A 24186-nucleotide genomic window follows, 5' to 3' on the forward strand; every position below is an offset into this window, starting at 1 on the left:
CGGATTCTTAGAAAAATTTTAAAAAAATCAAAAATGTTGGTGTAGGTAACTGTTTTTTAAATATTTTTTCAGGACAAAATATCTAAACCAATTTGAGTGTTACTTTATTTCGCCCTCCTCCAATACTGATATAAACCAAATTTCACATTTCATCTACCTTAATTAGATCAATTTTTAATTTAGGAAAATGGACATCTGAAATTTTGAAAATTTTCAAAAAATTCAAAATGAAATTCAACATCTCAGATTCGGCTTACCGGGAACCTCATGAAATGTCCCCCAGGAATTTGAATGGGAAGTGGTCTCGGTGATAGCCCTTGGCCCAAGTGCCACAACATTAAAATTTTAGCTGACAGTTTTGAGTTTAGCTCCCACAGTAAAATTTTTAATTTTAAAATTCTCAATAATCGTTACCCCGATGCTCAAGTTTTTCTCACGGCGTTGTCGTGGGAAAATTTTGACCCACGCGCCAGTTAATAAATCGTACATTTTTTGATAACGTACAACCCAAAGGAATTTACAGCTGGTTGAGGTACATACGATTGAATTGCTGAAATTTATTTCATCATTTCAGTAATTTTATACCACTCAGTCGCATGCAGCTAGTGACGCAATGGATCATATTATGGTGAAGCATCATAGGTAACTAACTACCCACCTACCTTCGATAACCATGGCATGAATCATTGAAAAACCAAGTTTATCAAAATATTACATTATAGAAAAAGGAAATGACAAGTTGAAAGTTTAAATGCGAAAAAAAAATCATGATTTATGTAACATGGCATCAGATTAAACATATGTACCACATCTACATATGTATGTACGTATTCTGTATGTGTAATTGAGTTTCCTACTCGCAGTGACCAATTTTATCGTTGTTTGTTCGCAAAATCAGAGTTATTTTTTACAAAAAAAAGTCAATTCTTGATTCCAGCAGCTGGAAACTAAAAGAGAATAAAAATCAGTTACCTACAAGTAAGTACTCGTGGTTTTTCAAGTACATACATACATTATGTAAATAGGTTCATACTTCACATAGTTTAATTTCACGTAGGTAGGTAGGTATTAAATTTCCAGTTTCAATTCAATTCTCGATTTTTTAGTTCACCTTACCCAAATTTCCAGCAAAAAATGATTTTTGATCTGATCAGATCAGATAAGTGAATCCGGACATGCTCTAGATCGAACTAGATCTGTTCAAATCCAATCAAATCCAATAGAGGAGCTGATCTGTTTGGATTCCAGATCTGATCAGACTTGTGTTATCAGATCGAGATCAGATCAGATCTAATCAGAACTCGTCATTCTCTGAGATCCAATGTTATCTGACCACATCAAATCAGATCCGGTTTTTTCCCTCCCTTGAGTTTCGAAAATGGTGACTAATTATTCAGGGGAAAATTTACGAACGATTATGAAATCAGTGTTACCATTTCTTCTAGAGGAAAAAAAAAGATGTGTATATGAAAACTGATCACAAACTTAATATCATTTCGTTGAGCTGGTACGTGTAACGAGCAAAAGTTTCAAAAATCGACTAAAAATTTATTGAATATTTCAAAAATTGAATGATTAAGTATTTGTCAAAAATGCAGAAAGCATAATAAAAATTCCTAAATTGAGCTGGTATAGTTATTGAAAATATATTAGGTACCTACCACAAAATTATTTTTTAAAGAATCAGCAAAATTCAGCAAAGTTCTAAATTCCTTCAAAAATTTGTTGAACTGGCGTAAAAATGAATAAAATTGACCCAAGCGTGGACCTTGGTAGATACACCAAAGGAGACCTTCAAAAGTTTATCCCTCTCCCCTTTTGCCAAAAATAAATCAAACTGACAAGAATAAACCTAAAGATTTTTCAAGAGGAGAGAGGGTGACTAAAAGTACCCACCCTCATGGAAAAATACTACTAGTATCTGCAAAAACTACTAGTATACTTGTAGTTCACTAGTAGTATTTTAAAAATACTACCTACTTGTAAATTATTTCACTTGTAGTATTTGGCAAAAACTACTAGTTTAAATTCATGTTCACTAGTATTATTTTGGAAGTACCTACTAGTAGTACCTAAGTAAAATCACTTTTATTTCACTAGTAGTATTTCGCAAGAACTACTAGTGTAAAATGTTCACTAGTAAGGTACTGTGCCCTATTAACGCCGTGCACTCGAAAAATTGGAATTACTCAGTCACAATTAAACTTATTCCCATTCTGATTCGTGTAGGTGATAGAGGATACAAGGTAGGTATATTTTGAGTGAATGTTTGAATTTTTATAATCTTTTTCCTTCGAGCTATAACAGTTCAAAGTGAGGTCACCGTTTTGGCGTTATTAGGAACTGGGTGCCTAACAACGCCAACATTTTTTTCTTTAATTTTAAATGTAGAATTTGGCGATATAACCAATTTTGAGTGCAATTATTTGAAATCTACAATAAAAAATGTATACCCTGCCACCAAAATTATCTGCAAAAGTAAATTTTAATCCCAATCAAAATGCATTTTCAAATTTTGAAAAAGTGGGAAAAAATGCAGTTTTTTTAAATTTTAAATATAAAATTTTGCGATAAAACCAATTGTGAATGAAGTTATTGAAATCTATGATGAAAAATTTACACCCTACCATCAGAATTATCCGCAAAAGTGAATTTTAACTCCAATCAAAGTGCATTTTCAAATTTTGAAAAATTGATTTCAATCTAAAATTTTGTGATAAAACCAATTTTCAACACAATTATTGAAATCTACAATGAAAAGTGTATACCATACTACCAAAATTATTCGCAAAAGTAGATTTTAACCCCAATAAAAATGCATTTTCAAATCTCAAAAACAAAAAAATAAATTGTAAGAAATATTAAAAAATGTACCTACCTATTGAAAATCAATAATATTGAAATAGGTAATTATTACTTATTAATCACCTCTACGTCCAAGAAATTGAAAAAAATTACATTGGCGTTGTTAGGACACCCCTATATTCAACTCTGAAGAAAAATTTTAGCATGAAAAAATGCATAAGATGGATCGTCTATGAGCTTAGCATGTAGAAAAAGGTACAAATATTCATTAGAAAGCTGATGAACTTGTCAAAAATATTTTTTTCTTCATCTATTTTCAAAATTAAATTTTTGATATTTGCACCACACCACCAATGAAAAATTTTGAATGCAAAATTTTTGGATTTCCACTTTGAAAATCACAACAAGATTTCGCTGGTCACGTTGTTCCAGTATGTGTTATAGCCCGGTATGACTTTTAGTTTTAGAGATATTAGCTGTTGGTGTTATTGGGCAGTCCCTCGGTGGCGTAGTAGGTAGAGCCGCGGACCTCCGTTCACGAGGTACCCGGTTCAAACCCAGCTACAGAGGCAAGCTTGTGCGTGTAATTAGAAAAATCTTTCGTGCAATTATCAACATTACACGCCAAGTACCGTGGGACTACCAGTTTAGCCGAGCTAACAGATAATGCAACGCCATCTGTTAGCAGAATCAAAAAGCTGAAACTGGTTCAAGCGTCTATAGAGGTCAACACTGAGGAGCTCAGGGTCTCTAAACTACCCGGCTAGTTCCAAGGTGCTTGTGTAGATGTCACTAGAAAGCAACGGGAAACTACTAGTGGAAGCTCGAAACAACATCGATTCCCTAGAATAATCGCAGTGGCAATAGGCATACGCCTCCACCCTGTTAGGGTACCACAAAAATGCGATTTCCAATGTCCTGTAAAGGATAAGGAACCACGACGACGACGTTATTGGGCACCTGGCGTATTTAGGGCACGACCTGAGCAAAGCAAGGGCAAAAGCTTTTTTCAGAAAGAAAACAGTTTTTTCAGATGGATAGTGTACTTGTATGTATAAGAGACAATGTTAAATTTTCAGCATCTATACCGCTTGTTGTAGTTCTCATTATTTCCGCTATGTGGAGACTCTTGTCATACATGGTCCGAATCGGGTGAAATATTAAAAAAAAAAACAACTGTAACAGTGTGCATAGCTTATTTTGTTAGACCTATTCTTACCAAAAGTTTAAAAGCAGAACATGATGTCAAAAGCACTATGGGATATTGAAAACACTATGTGAAACTGAATACTCAAAAGCACAATGGGATATTGAAATCACTACACAAAATTGAAAGCTCAAAAGCACTATGCAATATCAAAAGCACTACACTTCAAAAGCACTATGCAAAAACAAATGCTCTAATGCACATCACTACACAAAACTAAAAGCTTGAAAGCACTACACACAATATCGAAAGCACTAAGTATGTGAAACTGAATACTTGAAAGCACAACACAATATCAAAAGCACCAAGTACACCATATTGAAAGCTCAAAAGCACAACGCGATATCAAAAGCACTATACTACACTAAAAGCTCAAAATCACTACGCAAAAATGAAAACTCGAATGTACTCACTATGCAAAAATGAAAGCTCAAAAGCACACAGCGATATTTCATACCAAAAGTAGCTACCTAATAGTGTGCATAGCACACTAAAAAAAAAAAAAAAAAAAAAAAACAAATCTTATGAATCATAATTTTATCTTTTAAAAAAATGATTCAAATCACGTAATTTTTTTTCTAAATTGTGATTCTAAATTCGAATGGAATCATGATTTGAATTTGCTCCCAACTTAGTCTTCCACATCGCTCATCTTCCTAAAAAATCTCATCAACTACCAATCAGAAAAGCAGCTATACCTACTAAATTACTTATTACCTATTATTATATTTTTCACAGGAATAGAATCAATCACCATGTCAGACGAAGAAAGATTCCAACTAATTGTTCATAGACGAGAAGACGCCTCTCCTGACCCGATCATATACGCAAACTTACTCAGTTCACTCCAAGAACAAAATTTCTCCGAGTTCATCGACACTCTAAAAACTAAGAAACCTGCATCTTTCAATGTGAATCACTCCTACCCAGATCCAGAAAATGGCACATTGCTACACATCGCTTGTCGATCAAAAGGTAATTGGAGATTTGTAAAGATATTGATCCTATACGGCGCTCGAGTCGATGCAATAAATCAAATATATGGCACGGCTGCAATACACGAGGCAGTAAAAAGCAACGATATTTCAACTGTTGAAGTCCTGAGTCGAAATGAAATAAGGTCTTACGAGTGTAATCTGAATATTTGTGATATATCAGCCTCGACCACTTCTTCCGAACGTTTAACTTACATTCGTCGGAGAGGAGCTGATATCAATATAAACGATATGAATTGCCGAACACCGATCATGACAGCTGCTTACTTCGGCCATCTTCATATTTTGCCAACGTTATTCGAAAATAAAAACGTTTCGTTGAAGCCAGTAGCAGGAAAAACCATACTGCATTCGTTGATCGATGGTGCGAGAGAAATAGGCGAAGCTACGGGGTCTTTACGAAAGAAATCAAGATACCATCAGTGTTTGGATTACATTCTGCAGAAAATACCAAATGAAAAATGGCACGAGTTGGTCAACAATCCGGATCACTTGTTGAGGTATGCGGCCAGGTTGCAAGATCAGCAGATTTTAAACAAATTGGCACGAGTTTTTGGAATTGGTGTCGAAAATATCACCAAGGTTGGTCATCCCTTCTTATTATCACTTACTTACTTGAATTCTACAATAAATTTATTCCAAAATTTTATTTTTTAATTCGTAAAATTGAATTTTTCGCAGGATATAAAAAACCAAACAGAAAACAGCACCGCTGATAGTGAGACGATCCTTCGGACAAAACTTCTACCACACTTGAAAGAAAAAAATATCACCGAATTTGAATCCACCCTGAAAACTAATCTTGAATCCATTGATATGAACCATTTTATGAGCGATCCAGAAAACGGCACATTACTCGACATAGCCTGTCGTTCCAAAGGTAACCATGAATTTGTGAAAATTTTGATCGAGCATGGAGCTGAAATAAATAATATCAATAGAATAAGTGGCAAGGCCCCAATTCACAAGGTAATAGACAGCGACGACATCGATACTCTAAAAATCTTGATGCATACTACAACAAATGAGATAATCTGTGATCCAAATCTGAACGATATATTTGGCCAAACACCTGTAATGAAAGCAGCCTACCTTGCTCGTGACGATATTCTATCAACATTGCTAAAAAATGAACACGTTTCATTGAAACCAGTTGCAAAAAAGACAATACTGCATATGGTTTTCGATGGATGGAAGGACATGAGCAGTAGAATGGGAACTATTTGTAAAGAAAACTTGTATTATAAATGTCTCGATTGCATTATAAAAGAGACAGAAGCGCGAGATGAACTGAAAACTTTGCTGATGCAATCCCATGTTTTGGAGTTGTTCGATGAATTACACGATCTACGATTTGGACATATGATTTATAATGCCTGTGTCAAGTCAAAATATCCCATTCCACAAAGCTTGAAGCAGAAATATTTTCCTCAGATCCAGGTAAGATTGATCGCTATTCTGCAGAATTAATTATGTTGATACCTCCTCCACCTTGCTCTCAGTATATTTGGCAAGAATTACCCTTCAAAATTGTCTAAAATCTTATTGTCCAGATCACATTATCCTATTATGCATAATTAGGTATAGGAAAATTTCTGGTCCAAATAGAGCTACAGCTGAAGAGCATGCAAAAATACTTCATCGACCAAAATTCCAAGCGCTAGAGTTCATTTTTTGGAGGAATTTAGAAAAATCGAGGATCTCAGATAGATACCTAAAAATACATACAAATTTTACCGTAGTGAGCTATAAATTTGAATATTGATTCCTACCCCATCATTGACTTTTAATCTCTCCCATTTGCAACCGCTTAGAATTTTATTGAGAAATTTTTGAGCCTCCAGAGAATTGCTGAAATTCATTGGAACACTTTTTAGAGCACTTTTTAGAAAACTGAAATTTTTTATGGATCTGAAGACTTCCAAATTGGTTATAATTTTCACCAGACGATTCAACAGATCAAAAAAAGGGCCCAGCGTTCTGATTTTATCAGATGAAATTTTGTATGCATCGCAAATACTCAAACATTTTCTGGAGGCTTCAGAATTGCTCAAAACAGCTCGAAACCACTTCCATCCGAAAAAGGGAGGCAAAAATGTGATGCCATAATCAGGATACTTAATCAAATTTCTGCTTTCAAGCTCAATTGTGTAAAATTTTGATGAATTTGATTTTTTGAAAATTTTTCAAAATTCGAAAAAAGAATGTTGACATTTGAATCTTATTATGGGGAATTTTTGCACGTTCCTTCGATTTAGTTTTGTTTGAACCCAAAATGTTTTTACCAGTTCAGATTTCTTGCTGGTACTAAAATAGGAACAGAGAATTTATTTTACTGAACAACAATCTCCGATTTTTAAAAACGGTACATGAACCGGCAGCTGTAGGCCTAAGTTCCTATCCAATATGAAATATGCCCTTTTATTTTGACTTTTGGATTCTTCAATGCAGCTGTTTTTCTCGGTCACTCATTCAGAGCTGCCCATACTAGCCAAACTACGTGTCTTCTCACGTGTGAATTGGGTTGCCGAAACTGAAACTTGAAGGGGCAACGTTAGGGCTAATTGTGTTATTTTTCAAGATTATGGAATTCTGAGAAATACTTACTTATTAGGTACAGATTTGAACCTAATTGCGCCATGTTGAAAAATTAAAAAATGACATAGGAAAGACCCTAAATTCAATTTTAGTCCATCTTTAGTATAGCAGAAGCCACAGCTAATTGAATGTTGATTCACAAAAATCCTACGTTCATATTTTTCTTGGTTTGAAAATTGTAGGACCTGTGATTGAAATTTTCAAAGCGGTCTAACGCCTTTAGTTTTAGATGCAGAGAAGAAAAGAGGAATTGAAAACTGTCGGCCATATTTTTCAATACTTAGTTGAAAATCTTGAGTATCAAAAAATTAATAAAATAGGCACTTCTCTTACAACTTTTTTTCATGAAAAAACGTCATTCAAGTTTGAAATATAATATGTATAAGTCAAAGAAAAAGTTACAAAAATTCTCAATTTTTGCTTTGAAATTCTCCCAAATGACTTCCTTTTTGAGAAAAAACTTCGCCACATGCCTCAAAACTTGATACTTCTGTTCAGAATTCTTGAAAATGAAATTTTAAAAAATCAAACAAAAGTATTGGAAATAAAAGTCTATGAAATTTTTTTGAAAATAACTAACTCTCTTCTAAAGAAAACCCTTCTTCATTTTTCCAAAAAAAAAAAAAATGAAAAATTTTCTTTCACTTAATTTTTCCAATTTTTTCAAGAGGGAGGAGGCTCCATACATAAAGTGTAAAAATATCTGGAGGAGCAGGCGAAAGGATTATTCTTACTCGTAAGATGAGAATCATCTAGAGGAATTTTAGAACAGAAATTTAAAATCGCTGAAAAAATTCACTGACTTTCTTATAATAGTGTTTTTGATTTTTTTTTCAGTTTTGCGTAAGGCTCTCTCTATAGGTACTTACATAGTGGACATTTCTTGGGGGACTAGGGGTTATTTTTCCTAGAAAAAAATGTCAAACTTTTGTTTTCAATTTCTCATGTTATTTTATCAAAAAACTGCTTCGTAAGAATTTTGACGAAAAAACATCACAACTTTTCGTCCATTCGCTAAAAATCGATACTCTATGACAATTTTGACAAAAAACAGGAATTTTTTGACAATTTTGGAAAAAAACGAGATTTCTTGGGAAATCTTGGCAAGAACAAGAATGTTTGGATAGTTCGGAAAAAATTGACCTTTTGTAACAATTACCAAAAGTGGATACTTTTTGACAATTTTGCCAAAAATTGACATTTCTCGACTATTTTGCAAAAAATCGACGTTTCTTATTTTTTATTTTATTTTTTACAAGAATTGACACTTCTGACTCAAAATTGGCCCTTTTCAACAATTTTACCAAAAGTGGATACTTTTTGACAATTTTGCCAAAAATGGGCATTTCTCAACTATTTTGCAAAAAATCTACGTTTTTTATTTTTTATTTTTTTTTTTTACAAAAATTAACATTTTTTGACTTTGGAAAATTTGGCAACCAAAAAACAGAACCTTATTTTAAGCAATTTTGGAAAAAAACTGGACTTTTGGTTGACCATTTTTAAATAAGAAGAGAGACTTTTCAAACAAATAAGTAAGGCGAAAATCAATTCTTTTTTGGATGTTTGGGATGCAGAAGGGTGCAAAAAGCTATATAGGCTCAAAATCTACCAAATATAGAAGACTGAGGGGAAGGGAACTAAAATATTCACGATGTAAAAAAATAATAATAAAAACCAACAACTCTGGAAAGTTGAAGCGAAAAAATATCACGAACATTTTCCGAAACCCAATCAAGACCATTCTAGGGCGAGAGAGGGAAGAGGGAGTGTTGTGTTTTTTTTTCAAAACCAAACCAAAATTTGAGAGTATATTTTCATTTTCAAAGTTTTATCTAAAAAAAAAAAATAAACAAAAAGAAGAAAACGCACAATGCTGTATTGTTTAAGTGAAAATGATTCTCATTCACTTAGGTGCCTATCAAAAGCTTCTAAAATGAAATTTGAAGAGCCCTACCTCTCCCCTACATGAAAAATTTTGAAATGTTTTATTGATAAGTACTCATTTTTCATTATTTTGTTGTTAAAAATGCCACTAAAATGAGTCAGTTTTCTATTGACACATTCAAGAGTGCAGAATCAAAAAATACCTACCAATAAATGAATGATGAAAATAGACTTGAAATGAAAAAATGACCAAGGTTGTAATCTAATTTTTCGATTTTTTATACTAAATAAAATTTCGATACCAGCGATAAAAAAAAAATAAATTCAAATTTCGTTCATTGATTTTCACCATTTTTGTTTTTCCCAGCTGGTTGCAGATTCCCAGATGGAGTCCGAGAACCGTACTTTTAAAAAATACAAAACAAGACAACGAACACGTTCAGAAGGAAACCTGCAACCTTCTCCAATACAAATGAACCTATTATCCGCTTTGCAAGATAAAAATCTTCATCAGTTCGAAACACTTCTAAATCAAGATACTCGTCCCGACATAAATTACTTTTACGTCGAGCAAAAAGGAACACTGCTGGACGTAGCTTGTCAATCACACGGAAACAGTCAATTTGTAGACCTTTTGCTAAAACAAGATGTCATTGACATGAATTTAAAAAACACCATAACCGGTAAAGCTGCCATACACGAGGCAGTACAAAACTCAGACGCTGACACATTATTAATCTTATTAAAAAACGACAATTGCGATATAAATCTGCCGGATGCGAAAGGATACACAGCTTTGGATCATGCAGCGATGCATAGAAAATACCAATTTATCGATTTCTTGTTCGATTATGGCGCAAAGAAGCCAAAAATCAAAAAAGATCTTCCTGTCAGGATAACCAGTGTGGTGGAAAAACAAAAAGCCTGCGCTAAGTACACTCCTATCATGAGAGCTGCCAGGTATGGTAATTTCGAGACTTTCAAGAAACTGTTGGAAGATCATAAAGTATCGACATTCGTAGTCGATGAAAAATCAGTAATTCACATGGTACTGGAAGGTATCCTAGCTATGAAGTATATCAGCGAAGATTACGGATTAATGGAAAAACATTACCTGGCTGGAAAGAATGGATTCGATTGCGAAAAGGATGTTTTCGTTTTACCCTTGAATTTTACTCTGGTTCCGGGTGAAAAACAAGACCATTATCGACTGCTCGAGTACATTTTGAAATCACCGATACGAAAAAAATGTCTGAATTTGGCAGATAAAGATGGAAATACACCTTTGCATTACGCAGTGGTCTGGGAAGACTCGCGGAGCACAATGGCTCTCTTGAAAGCTGGAGCTGATATGTGCATTCCAAACAAACATGGCGCTCGTGTTCTGCGTTTAATAGAAACCCAGCAACTGGAAGATTACCTCGACAGTTGTATTTCATCGAATAAATGCGGAACGAAGCATGGCGAATATAAGATCACATTTGATTACTCGATGCTTGCTCATACTCAAATTGTCAATGAAGTTGAACCAATACTGATAATGGCCGATGAACCTAGATTCAGGCATTTTCTCAAGCAGCACCCATTGATAAGGAATTACCTTGACTTGAAATGGCTGCTGATAAGGAAACATTTCATCAGCAAATTCATTTTGTACCTGATTTATTTCCTCGCACTTAATTTGTACATTTTAAGCAAATCTGTCTCATATTCATTCTTTGAAAGCAACATGGAAACTATTGACTTTCTATGGAAACCTTTCATTTCGCTTTTTTGCGCCATTTTCATAATCAAGGAGGCATTTCAAGCGTTCTCTAAACCGCTGGGAAACTGGCTCACTTGGTTTAAACTAGCCTTATTCGTATCAACTTGTGTCCTACTGTATGCACCCGAACATTCCCGAGAATTGGCAGCCGTAGTTATAATGGCTTCTTGGATAAACCTCCTGCTATTAATAGGTCGATATCCTTCATTTTCCACTCCCTTTGAAATGTTCAAAAAAGTCTCGTGCAATTTTATCAAATTTTTCCTCATTTATTCCATCATGATTTTAGCATTCGCCTTCTGTTTTCATATCCTGTTGAAAAATTCTAACGAATTTTCTCACGTTGCGAATGCAATTTTCAACACATTGGTCATGTCGAGCGGTCAAGTCGACTCGAAATCGATTTTATCCGGAAAAGGGAACGATGACATCGGTCACGTGCATGTGTTTTTTTTACTCTTCGTTTTCCTAATCACTGTTGTACTTCTCAACTTGTTGAACGGATTGGCGGTCGGTGATACTCAGAAGATTAGAAAGGACGCTGAAATCGTGGGAATTATTTCTCGTGTCAGATTCATCGAGCATATGGAAAGCAGAGCTAAACACGATCCGGATTTATGGAGGAAAATTGTTGCATTTTTATGTAATCTTCGTTCAAATGGGTATGCTCGTAAAAGACTACGCAAATCTACACGTGTTGACTTATCTTATCACTTGGTAAATTATCAAGTCGAAGTGTACCCGAATACTGGACGTTCGTCGCCTCTTTGGTATGAAATTGATCGGGAAATTGTCGAAGATGCTGTTAAGATTTTAAGTAAAACTAGAAATCAGTTGGATGACAGCGATTCTTTGGATGGAGAACATTACGATTTTACTTGGGTAACTTTACAGGGAAGTGAAATTGAACAGCACGAAATAAATAATGTATAGGTAATCAATGATCGTTATCATTTTGAACAATAGAACTAAAAATCGAATAAGTAAAGAAATTATGATTAAGAAGCATTTGCAAAATAAATTTTCCAAAAATTAAAAACGTAACTTTTCATACATATGTACCTACTTATTTCTAAAAACGAAACTAGTTGTTTATTTCCCCTCAAGTCCAAAAAAGTTATGTATACCTACGTGCTACGTAGTCCTCACCAGCAGAAAAAAAATTCAAAACATCCAACTCATATGAAAAAAAAAAAAATACTTATTCAAAAAATGTTCCTTTTGACCTCCATTGGTCCTTGAAGCAAGTTTGGCCAACTTGTATATGTAGAACCCCCTCGGCCCCCACCTCCTCTACATGAGAAAAAATGAAAAATTGAATACATCAAAGTTGATAAAAATTTTTAATTTCGTTAGGTCAGAACCTACCCTTCCCCTCTCCTCCTCCTACACCTCCTCATCCTCCTCCTTCTCAGGAAAAAACCTTTCACGGTCCCAAAAAATATAAGTCAGCGGAATTTTTTGAACATTTTTTAATTCTACTTGATTAAAAATTTTTTACACAGTGACTTTCTCAAGAAAAAATCCTCCCTAGATAAATATCCTCCCAAACAAACAATTTTCGATTTGTTTTCATTTTTTCCAACTTTGAAAAGCTTTATACAGGGAGGCCGGGAGGTACCATCCAAAGGAGTAGTTTTCTTGAAAAAGAGAGTTGTTCAAAGTAGATAATTATTTTGACCCAAAATGAGGAATTCTACGTAAACAAATTTTTACAAATTTCAATTTTTTCATTTTTTCTATTTTCTCAACTTTAGAAAACCTTGTTTGGGATACCTGGAGAGAGTTTTTCTTAGGCATGGGAGGAGGGGGGCACACGTTTTTTTTGGAGCTCAGGGAGCAGTTTTTCAGAGGATAAAATAAATGAAAATTTTCACATAGTTACCTGAATTTTTATATTTTTTCCAATTTTAAGGAGCTTTATAATGTACAATTAATCCTCCATTGTTTGACGGATCAGGGAAGGTTTTTTTTTCATCCAAGAAAGACGATTATTTAGAAAAATGCTGATCCATACAAGGTGACCGAAATAGCTGGGAAACCAAGGAAGGATTTTATTTTCAATGAGAAATTGCAAGTCTCGAAAGTCGCGAAATTCGCATACACGCCGGCTTACCGGCTACCGGGAACAAGCTGGCTTCGTTCGACGACGATTAGCACAGACATCGAGCCTTCGTACCTCCTGTTTCGTTTCACCGAACGCCACAAATCATCGCCACGCGCCACCGTGGCAACGAACCGACGAACGCTCGCGAAACGCAACTGTAAGCTCTATCGCAGTGTATTCGAAAAAAAACAAAAAAAAAGAGAAAAATTTTTCGAGTCGAAATTTTTACAAGTCCAAATTTTTGAACTTATGAATTTTTCGACTCGAAAAATTTTTCTCTTTTTTTGAAAATGTATGAGATATAGCTGCTGTGGTAATGGATTCAATGAATTCTAGATAGTAGATAATTGTTTGACATCCCATAAATTATCCTACGAATCTGTCAGATGGAGGGGAAAAGTAGGCTAGATTATGCCAGAAAAGAAAACAAAAAAGTATTTTGATTTCTCATCATGGTTCAATTTTGGCTCTTCCAGAGTGACTGGAAAGGAGGAGTTGCGATAAGCACATTTTTTGGCACCAGCTAGTTATCGACTCAACCACTTTTAAAATGTTGTAATAAATATCCCAAATACGAATCCATGGTTGATTAACTCAAAATGACCATTTTTTGGGCTCCAGGGGTTCCCAAAGTTGCGAATAAAAAAATAATTTTAGGAACCACTGAGTATTATTTTCAAAAACTTTTTTAGCGTAAAATATCGGTTTGAACCCGATAAACGTTATGCGAGGAGATTTTTCTATTTTCGACTCTTGGGGGCAGGAATGAGGGGGTTTCAATTTTTTTAAATTTTGGAACCACCATTTTGGACCTACCCCTTTGAACCCCACTAAAAAGCTTTTCACAGTTTATTAGCATCTGTAAGACCTCCATCCTACCAAATTTTGAGCTCAATAAAAATTTTCGCTGGTACTCAAAAATCCAATTTTCCAATTTTTCGTAATTTCGAAATTTTGGGAACCCCTGGAAAACTAGAACCCTGAGATTTGCGCCAAACGTAACATTTTGAGGTACATATTCAATAATCTGGATGAAAAAGTTAAATTAAGCTCCTTGAATATTCGTAATTTTAGAACTTTTTTTTGAGCCCCCCACCTTAGGCACCCCTAAAAAAGGCGTTTATGCATATTTTTTCAAATGAATTGAAGAATTTACGTTTGAAACACACTAGCAAGTGCTCGATAATTTTTCATTTGATTTTTCCTGTAATTTTCAAAATTGAGCTATTTTGGGTCAAATTCTGGCATTTTTACTTCGTTTAAATCATGAAAACGTTATTTTAATGGCTTTTCGAAGAGTTAAATTTCAGAATTTGATCCAAAATAGCTCAATTTTGAAAGTCACTGGAAAAATCATATGAAAAATTATCGAGCACTTGCTAGTGTGTTTCAAATGTAAATCCTTCAATTTATTTGAAAAAATATGCCCAAACGCCATTTTCAGGGGTGCTTAAAATGGGAGGCTCTAAAAAAAGGGTTCAAAATTACGAATATTCAGATAGCTTAATTCAACTTTTTCACCCAAGTAATCCAATATACACCTCAAAACGTTACGTTTGGCGCAAATCGTAGGTTTCTAGTTTTCCGGGGGTTCCTAAAATATCGAAATTACGAAAAATTGGAAAATTGGATTTTTGAGTGCCAGCGAAAATTTTTATTGAGCTCAAAATTTGGTAGGATGGAGGTCTTTCAGATGCTAATAAACGGTGAAAAGCTTTTTAGCGGGGTTCAAAGGGGTAGGTCCAAAATGGTGGTTCCAAAATTTTCAAAAAATTGAACCCCCCTTTCTGCCCCCAAGGGTCGAAAGTAATAAAATCACCTCGTATAACGTTTATTCGGTTCAAACATATATTTTATGCTAAAAAAGTTTTTGAAAATAATAATACTCAGTGGTTCCTAAAATTATTTTTTTATTCGCAACTTTGGGAACCCCTGGAGCCCAAAAAATGGTCATTTTGAGCTAACTAACCACGGATTCGTATTTCGTAAATTTATTACAACATTTTAAGAGTGTTGTTGAGTCGATAACTACTTAGCGGGTGCCACAAAATGGCCTTATCGCAACTCCTCCTTTCTTGAGAAATTTGAACCCTTATTGCATAATGCTCTAAGAAAATAAGATTGCGATTTTTTTCGAGTCAGATGATCGTGTAGACACACCTGACGATATCTTTCAAAAAAACCATTCGTCATACACCTCATTTGAAAATTGGAGTTTTTCACTTTTTTTGGAATATAAAAAATTGATCAAAAATTTACTTTTGAACCGGCACTCCCCAAATTTTGCGATAATCGTCTACAGCCGTCATAAGTCGTGAAAAAATCGCACTCAAAACAGCTTTTTTGAATTTTTTGAATTTTAATAGGTAGGTAAATTCGTCGAAAATTCGTCAAAAATTCAAAAATTCATTTTATGGTCTGAAATTTTTACCTTTTACGAGGGTTTTATAGAACATATTATATTCCTTTGATTTAGCCTGGTTTAGTTTAAATCGATGAGTGGCACTTCAAAAGGTTCCCTCATCGTGAAAGGGATAGAGCATTCGATAAAAACTTACTCAATTCAAAAATTTTCCCGTTTTCAAAGAAAAATAAAAAAAAATCGAAAAAATCAAAATTCAGAAAAAAACACGTACGAAAAGTTTGGAATTTCAATGAGAAAAAGCTCGTCTTTTTTGTGATTTTGGCAAAACCAAGACGTTGCTGCAATTATAGCAAAAAATCAGATATTCAACCAGTTTTTCTTCAAGTAAGTAGGTATTTCTCAGAACATTGCAGTAATTTCCAGAAAGTTTTGTTTTTCTATTTTTGGAAAAATTCCAAAAGTGCAAAAAAAGTCTTGCTTTTTTCATTTTACCGACTTTGCCGTGAAACGGAAAAGTAAGGTATTGTATTTGTCATGATGGTTGAGGATTTGGGTGGGGGTGGGTTTTCTTGACGAATTGGAGTATGCTGATCACGATAAGACGTATGGCGCAAAACGAGATAAGTTTATATATATATTTATTTATATATTTATTTATATATTTATAGGTATATCAATTTATGTATAAATTTGTGTCACGCTGAACTCAAAAGCTCCCAACTTTAAGTTGAAACTGACGATGGCAAAATATTGCTACGATACTGAACTAGAGAAATTTTCAATTTGGTCGAAATCGATTCAGCCGTTTACGAGATATGAACGTTTAAGTGTGTTTCAACGTTATGGATAAGCTGAAATTTGTGTAAACCCTTATATCTCGCAAACGGCTCACCCCCCAACAAACAGACGGGGTGGTTAGGGTGTGTAGGTTGCGGATTGGTACGCCGGAGGTCGGGTGTTCGAATCCCGCGCAAGTCAAGAAGAGAAAATTTTTTGTTGATTTTTTTAAAAAATTTTTTGTTAATTTTATCCGTCCAAAATTTTTTGCCATAAAAAATCAAAATTTTTCAAAAATTTCTAGTGTAATTTTTGTTTCAACAAAAAACATTAAGTTTTTGGTAAATAGCCAGTAACTTTTGATAATTTTTTTTTTTGGTAAATTAATATCTAGTAATTTTCAGTAAATAATATGATTAGTTATTTTTGGTGAATTACTCGTAATTAAAGTTTGTCAAAAATTTTGGTAAATTGCTTGGGTAATTTTTGTTTTGGTAAATTAATGGCGTAATTTTTATTGGTAAATTTGTATTCCAATTATTAAATTTTCGTAAATTGCTGGGGTTATTTTTGGTAAATTGGTAAAGTTTGGTAAATTGGTAAAAAAAAACCTTTGGCAGTAAATTACTGGGGTAACTAAAAAAAAGTCGGTAAAAATTCGGTAAAAAATTGGTAAATTAGTGGGGAAATGTCTGGTAAATTACTGAGGCGAATGTTGGTAAATTGCTGGAGTAATTTTTGGTAAATTGGAAAATTGGTAAATTAGTGGGTAATGTCTGGTAAATTACTGAGGTAAATGTTAGTAAATTGATAGGGCAATTTTTGGTAAATTCATAAATGTTGGTAAATTGGTAAATTTTGGTAAATAGGTAAATTTTGGTAAATAGGTAAATTTTGGTAAATTGGTAAATTTTGGTAAATCGGTCAATTTAGGTAAATCGGTAAATTTTGGTAAATCGGTAAATTGGTAAATTTCGGTAAATTGGTAAATTTTGGTAAATAGGTAAATTTTGGTAAATAGGTAAATTTTGGTAAATAGGTAAATTTTGGTAAATAGGTAAATTTGGGTAAATTGGTAAATTTTGGTAAATTTTGGTAAATTGGTAAATTTTGGTAAATTGGTAAATTGGTAAATTTCGGTAAATAGCTAAATTTTGGTAAATTGGTAAATTTCGGTAATAATTTTGTTTTTTGTCAGCAATTTTCCTGATATATTATTCCACTTGTAATATGACGGTTACGTCTTCATAAGTACGCTAATTTTTATTTGAAAATCAATTTCATAAAAGTGTAATATGATGGCTACTTATGATTGACTATTTTATTTTGTGGATGTTTTCGTCTTTTCGTATTCATTAAATCGGTAAATTTGGGTACTTCCGCGCATTTTGATAAATTGGTAAATTTTTAAGTAATGTCTGGTAAATTACTGAGATAAATGTTGATAAATTACTGGGGTATATTCAGAGCAAAGTCGGTTGATCTTGCGAACTGCGCAAGATGTTTTTTTTCTGTAAAATTTCAAAATGTTTCACTTATTTTCTATGTTTTAATTTCTTTTTTTTGGGGGGGGGGAAGGATTTCTAAAACGTAGCATTTTTTTTTAGATTTTGGCAAACAAGCAGGATTTTTTGAAATTCTGGTATAAAAAGGAGGAATAGGTACTCCCAGACAAAACAATTAGCGTCATCTGAAATTATATCACTCATTTACTTTTTTTTTCAAATAGATTTTTTTGTCAAACCGAGGTCGCATACCATCAATCAAAGCTTGAAACTTTTGTGAAATTTACTAAAAAAAAAATTAAATGTTGAGAACAGCTCTATAGATAATTTTATAACGATTTTAAAACCGTTTGCATTCGGAATAAAATAACTTTGTTTAGATGATACAGTTAATAATTTTTTAAAGCGTACATTTTATTCAAACTAAAAGTAGCCAACGATTGACTCACATCAGATAATGGAATAAGTGACATATGTAATGTACAGTCATTGCATTGAACATCTCATCAACCATGTTCGAGGTTGGAACTTTATCTAAATAACGGTCGATAAAAAACTAAAAAAAAAACATGAGCATATAACACCGACATTACTGACAGCACAAAATCATAATTTTTATTCGATGTGACGATTAATTATGGAAGTGAATTCGTGTACTTACGTATCTAATGCATTTTGAAACATAATTCAGCGATAGAGCAGCAACCATGAGGTAAGAAAATTGCACTAATAATTATAGGTACCTTCCCAATTTAAAAATCTAAAATATGTACTTTGATTACTTGAAAATGCCAATAGTTCCCGGGGCTTTTTATGATTTATACCTATAGAAAATGAGAGGCAATCCACAGGTTTTCTTCAAATAGATATGAAAAATTTATGATTTCATCTTTTTTTTTTACAACCATCGCCTGCTTTTCATTTTTTTGTACTTGAAGAAAAGATGAAAAATTCCATCCATCCAAGTAGATCTGAAGGTAACTCGGAATTCGGAAACCAAAAATAAAAAATTGTCATTTGAAATGGCTTTACTTGATTGTAAAATAAATTGATAGTATGCATATTATGCGATTCGATAATATCGTGCTCAGAAATTGAAACATTGAGTAGTCTTATGTTTTGAAATCTCAAATTCAAAAACGAGATAGAGGATGGAAAAGCTGTGAAAAATTATATTTTTTCAAAAATTTCAATCAATAGAGTATGCGAGCTTTTCGTACCATTCCAGCAATTGAAAATTCCCGAAGAATTAAAAAAAAAATGAGTCACCTCATTCTGAATGATAAATCGACAATTTTCGAATTCATTCCTTCTCGATTTACCCGATCTCACTTCACATCATCAACACTAAAAAAACACTCATTTTTACAGCTCCTCTTCGCCGCCCACGTCGTCTTCATACGGTACGCGAAAAGCCGATAAATCATCCGGTTCCAACGCTCGAGACAAATACACCAAATTATTAGACTACCTGAAAACCAAAAACTTCGAAAAATTCGAACGCTTCATCAACGCCCACGAGGTAGACGTGGATCACGAGTACGGCGCTCCCGACAACGGCACACTGCTCGATATCGCCTGTCGATCATACGGAAACAGTAAATTCGTCGAAATTCTGGTAAGTCATAACGCAACCATAAATTCCGTCAACGTTTATGGCAAAGCTCCGGTACACGAGGCTGTAAAAAACGAAGACTTGGATACATTACGTATCCTACTACAAAGTCCCAATTGCGATCCTCACATCAAAGATAAATACGGCAATAGCGTTCTGCACTTCGCCGTTGTACGAAAAAACCTACCAATCATAGAACTACTGAAACTCTACCTTGATCCAGATATCGTAGCTTGGAAGCTCGTAGACAGGGCGTTGTTAGATTCGGTCGAAAATGAGAGCACTGAAGACATCCAATGGTCATTATCAGGGTTACTCCAACACAACCCCATTGATGTTTTATTCTCGTACTTATACAATCGTAAATCTGAGCAGTTCATAGAACGAGTACAAGAGCTGAAGAAACATCTAGGTATGGATTTCCTGTACGATAACGATAGTATAAACTCGTACATGCAATACGCTTGTAAAGCTGGTCTGGCTGAAGTTGTGGTCGCTCTACTCAACATGGATATCGACCCGAACAAGTACTGCGCCAGGAACCCGATGACTCCTTTGATGATGGCTGCTTTCCAAGGATACTACAGAATCATCAACGTGTTATTAGATTACCCAGATATCTCGTTTGCTCCCATTGGCCAGCACAATGTGCTTCATTGTTTGTTTTATGGCATGTTTGTGAGCAGACGGTATCCAATTCCAGAGATTGATGAACCAATAGACTACTACATCTGTTTAGATTACCTGCACAAGAAAGCCATCCAGTATAACAAGTTGGATGTGAATTCGGCCGATGAAAAAGGGTACACTGCTTTGCACTACGCTGTCCAGCTCAATCATAAGGGAGCCATCAAGCTGCTCATCGATGCCGGAGCCAATGTTTGCCAAAAGAACTGCAATGGCGAGACACCTCTCACGTTATGCAATCCGGCTGCCTTGGAAGAGTATCTAGACAGTTGCATATCTTCGAACGATGTTCACTGCGGTGATACCAACCATACGGTTATATTTCGTTATAATATGTTTGTTCCGAGGATGCGAAAGTCATCGGGTAGGCAAACAGAGACCGAGACTGGGATAGATAAGAATAGTGGAGTTCGCGAAGGTGTATCTGAAATTGGACCTTTGGTGGCGATGAATGAAATACCAGAGTTGAGGAAACTTCTCAAGCATCCGGTTATTATGAGTTTTATAACGTTGAAGTGGCATGTGGTGAAGAAGCTCTACTACTACAATCTGCTGTTCTATGTTGCTTTCTGGTTGGCGGTCAGTGTGCATGTGTTTCTGCATTATCATGCGAAAGAGGGACCCAATGATGTTTTTGAAAAAGATGTTTTTGAAATTAATTTCTGCAAATCAAATCAAGCTATAAAATTTTTAAGGAAACCCTTCAGTAATACATCTATTCGTACCAATAGTTCACTAAAAGACATTGTCCGTTCGATTGAGACTCTCAAGAATCCACATGATATTCTCAACGAATCAATTAAACAGTTGAACTCGTCAATTGAATCTCACAACAATGTTTCTGAATCTTTCAAAAATTTCACCCATTGTTTTAATAATTTCAAAAGTATTCTGAACACATCAACCAACTATGTTACGAATTTAAACCATCATATTAACGCATTAATCACAGATTTGGAGTATAGGAACAAATTTATGTGGCGTCAGTCTCCGATCAACTGTTCGAACACTACATCTGATATTACTCGTACTTCAGACAACAAGAATTCGATCAACAAGCCCAATCCAACTCAACAACCTGATGAATTTCCGTATTGTTTGTCAGCAAGCTGTATTTTCCAGTACATTGCCCTGCTCCTACTCAGTATACTATGTTTACGCGAGTTATTTAAAATCACCACATCTTTTTGGCATTACGTGAAATCGCTAGAAAACTGGTTAATAATTTGTTCCATTATTCTGACAGGTGTAATTTTAATAAAACCAGACTTGGATGATGAATTGCACTGTTCATTAACAGCGATGGCGATTCTTGCCGTATGGTTGGAGTTCGTAACACTCTTAGGGAGACATCCTCTGCTGTCAACCAATCAAGAGATGTTCAAAAGATTCACTATATCTTTCCTAAAATTCATCCATTGGTTTTCATTGATAATTGTAGCGTATGGATTCAGCGTCTCCATCCAGTTTAGCCGCGGACATCAAGACTATCGCAAAAATTTTCTGAGCAACCCTTTCTCGCTGATTTTCAAATCACTATTAGTTACTCCTGGTGTACCTGATAGTGAAAGTATCCCAGACAAAATACAAAATTACACTGAAGGATTCTATTTCGCATTAATACTTTTTATAACCATTGTACTATTCAACCTATTGAATGGTTTAGCAGTCTTTGACACACAAAATGTAAAATCGGATAAAGAACTGATCGAAATCACATCTCGATTGCGATTCATCTCTTACGTGGAAACCATGGCCATGAATGTTCCGGCTTGCTACCTCAAATTCTTCAATAAACTCACCTGTAACAAAGGGAAAAAACCTATCGAAGAGTTCTACAAAGGATTGCATCTGTTTCCTTACATTTTCACCGATCGTTCAATCCAGGTGTCTCCGAATGTCGGCTACCAGGTTTTGTACGCGACCAAAAACGACGATTTTCCCGATGAAGGTCCGTATATGGTTTTCAGTAAATGGAAAATTGATTCGTGTACTGTTAAAAAGGCGGTGAAAATTTTCGAAAAACAAATTCAACGGGAGAAATCTAATAGTGTTGAGTATGATACGATAATGAAGGAGTTGGCTAAACTACAGAGTGAATTTAAAACACGACAAGAGACGTTGGAGAAACCAAATATTGAAGCATAAGAACATAATAATATGCACCAAAATTCTATTGGAAGAGTTCAAATCTAGAAAGTAGGTACACTTCACATGCTGTGAAAAAATGTAAATAAGGTACACATTTCAGGAGTTGAAGATATTTTTTTCAAATAAATTTAAAAATAAGCCTACCACTCATAAGTTTAATAGGTAAATAAGGTATTTTAATTTACTACTTATTTCATGTTATCATTGAGATGGAGTTTCATTTATATTTTAGTGTAGGCAGGGTTGGAAAACATTTTTGTTCAAATTCCATTACCAATTTCAATTTTTTTTAAATTTCCTTTCTTGCCTAATTTTTTTAGGAATCACAGAGGAGAAATCTGAACGAAAAATTTCATGTCTTTTTTTGACACAACTTTGACAGCTCACAAGGAAAAATTTTCACATCACAAACAAAATTGGAAGGATCACATGGTAAATTTTCTTTAAAAATTGGACAAAAAATCGAACTCTTTAAGAGGGTGCTCTACGTAGGTACTGTTTTTTAAATATAGCATAACCAAAACATGCAAGGCGGAGTATACTGATTAGAGGCGATGCATTTTTCGATCATGTATATAAATCGAATAATTGTGTACTTAACGAAATTTTTTTGCACAATATTTTAATTTGAAGTGTTTTAACGAATGAAACCATTCAACACGTCAAACAAACATTAGTATCGAAGTATTTGCCATTTTAGAAAGTTATCGAAATTACGCGAGTTGATGTCGTTGACGGACGATTGTTCCAACACTACTGAATGAAATTCGCTGAAATTTGAATATGTTATACCTACTTGAAAGTATTCCTAACAAGTTGACGTTGGCCTTTTTTCGATTTTTTCCTTTTGAGTGAAAATACAACCATTGAAAAATACACTCAGATGATGCTAATTTTGCAATGACCATAAAATTGATAATACGAAAAAAATCGAAAAAATTGGCAACGTCAACTTGTTAGGAATACTTTCAAGTATAACATATTCAAATTTCAACGAATTTCATTCAGTAGTGTTGGAACAATCCTCCCTCAACGACATCAACTCGCGTAATTTTGATAACTTTCTAAAATGGCAAATACTTACTTCGATAATAATATTTGTTTAAGGTGTTAAATGATTTTCATTCGCTAAAACAAACTTCAAATTGAAATATTGCGCAAAACAAATTCGTTAAGTACACAATTATTCGATTTTTTCGCGATCGAAAAATGCATCGCATTTAATCAGTACTCTGCCTTGCATGTTTTGGTTATGCTATATTTAAAAAACGCAATACGTAGAGCACCTCTTAAAAAGAGGTGTCAATTCAGATTTGAAAAAAAAAACGTGAGCTAGAACTCATTTAAGAATGAGTTGAATTGATTGAAGAGTAGATTTATTTTCAAAAAAAGTTTGCCCAGTCCTGCTCTCCTACTCTCACTTATTTATTTATTTATTTATTTATTTATTTTTACTTTTCTTTCTCTGAAAAATTATTCCAAGTGTGGTTAGGGTTATCCTAGGTATAAGTAGGTAATTATAGTTTTCCATTGTATCTTAAAATAGTTTTTGTGAGTATAGATTTTTTGTAACCAAATAGTCATCTAGGTAATAATATAATTAGGTCAATTTATGCTTTGCGTTTTTTCTTCTTTTTTTAATCGAACCCGGTATTAAATATTCAAAAATGGTACTTACCTACTTACTTACATTTTCGCACCAAATTTAGTCAATGCACACAA

General features: G+C 34.1%; 2 protein-coding genes across 2 annotated transcripts; both read left to right on the forward strand.

Moving 5' to 3' along the window:
• The first annotated feature begins 132 nt into the window (after positions 1 to 132).
• On the forward strand, positions 133 to 12572 carry LOC135831150 (transient receptor potential cation channel subfamily A member 1-like). Its single transcript, XM_065343431.1, has 4 exons — positions 133 to 978; positions 4751 to 5589; positions 5689 to 6447; positions 9860 to 12572. The coding sequence occupies exons 2-4, from the start codon at positions 4768 to 4770 to the stop codon at positions 12188 to 12190; spliced, it is 3912 nt and encodes a 1303-aa protein (XP_065199503.1). The 5' UTR covers positions 133 to 978; positions 4751 to 4767; the 3' UTR covers positions 12191 to 12572.
• A 5967-nt stretch (positions 12573 to 18539) lies between these two features.
• Positions 18540 to 24077, forward strand: LOC135831172 (transient receptor potential cation channel protein painless-like). The gene is made up of 2 exons (XM_065343470.1): positions 18540 to 18723; positions 19383 to 24077. The coding sequence occupies exons 1-2, from the start codon at positions 18719 to 18721 to the stop codon at positions 22459 to 22461; spliced, it is 3084 nt and encodes a 1027-aa protein (XP_065199542.1). The 5' UTR covers positions 18540 to 18718; the 3' UTR covers positions 22462 to 24077.
• Positions 24078 to 24186: the final 109 nt, after the last annotated feature.

Source organism: Planococcus citri, chromosome 1, assembly GCF_950023065.1.
Source record: "Planococcus citri chromosome 1, ihPlaCitr1.1, whole genome shotgun sequence".
In the NCBI taxonomy this organism is placed as follows: domain Eukaryota; kingdom Metazoa; phylum Arthropoda; class Insecta; order Hemiptera; family Pseudococcidae; genus Planococcus; species Planococcus citri.

What these genes read in the sequence shown, in the direction of transcription:
- LOC135831150 (XM_065343431.1), top strand. Translation starts at nt 4,768, where the DNA reads ATGTCAGACGAAGAAAGATTCCAACTAATTGTTCATAGACGAGAAGAC. An exon ending in GTGTCGAAAATATCACCAAG is followed by an intron (nt 5,590 to 5,688) that starts GTTGGTCATCCC and finishes AATTTTTCGCAG; the next exon opens with GATATAAAAAACCAAACAGA. An exon ending in AATATTTTCCTCAGATCCAG is followed by an intron (nt 6,448 to 9,859) that starts GTAAGATTGATC and finishes TGTTTTTCCCAG; the next exon opens with CTGGTTGCAGATTCCCAGAT.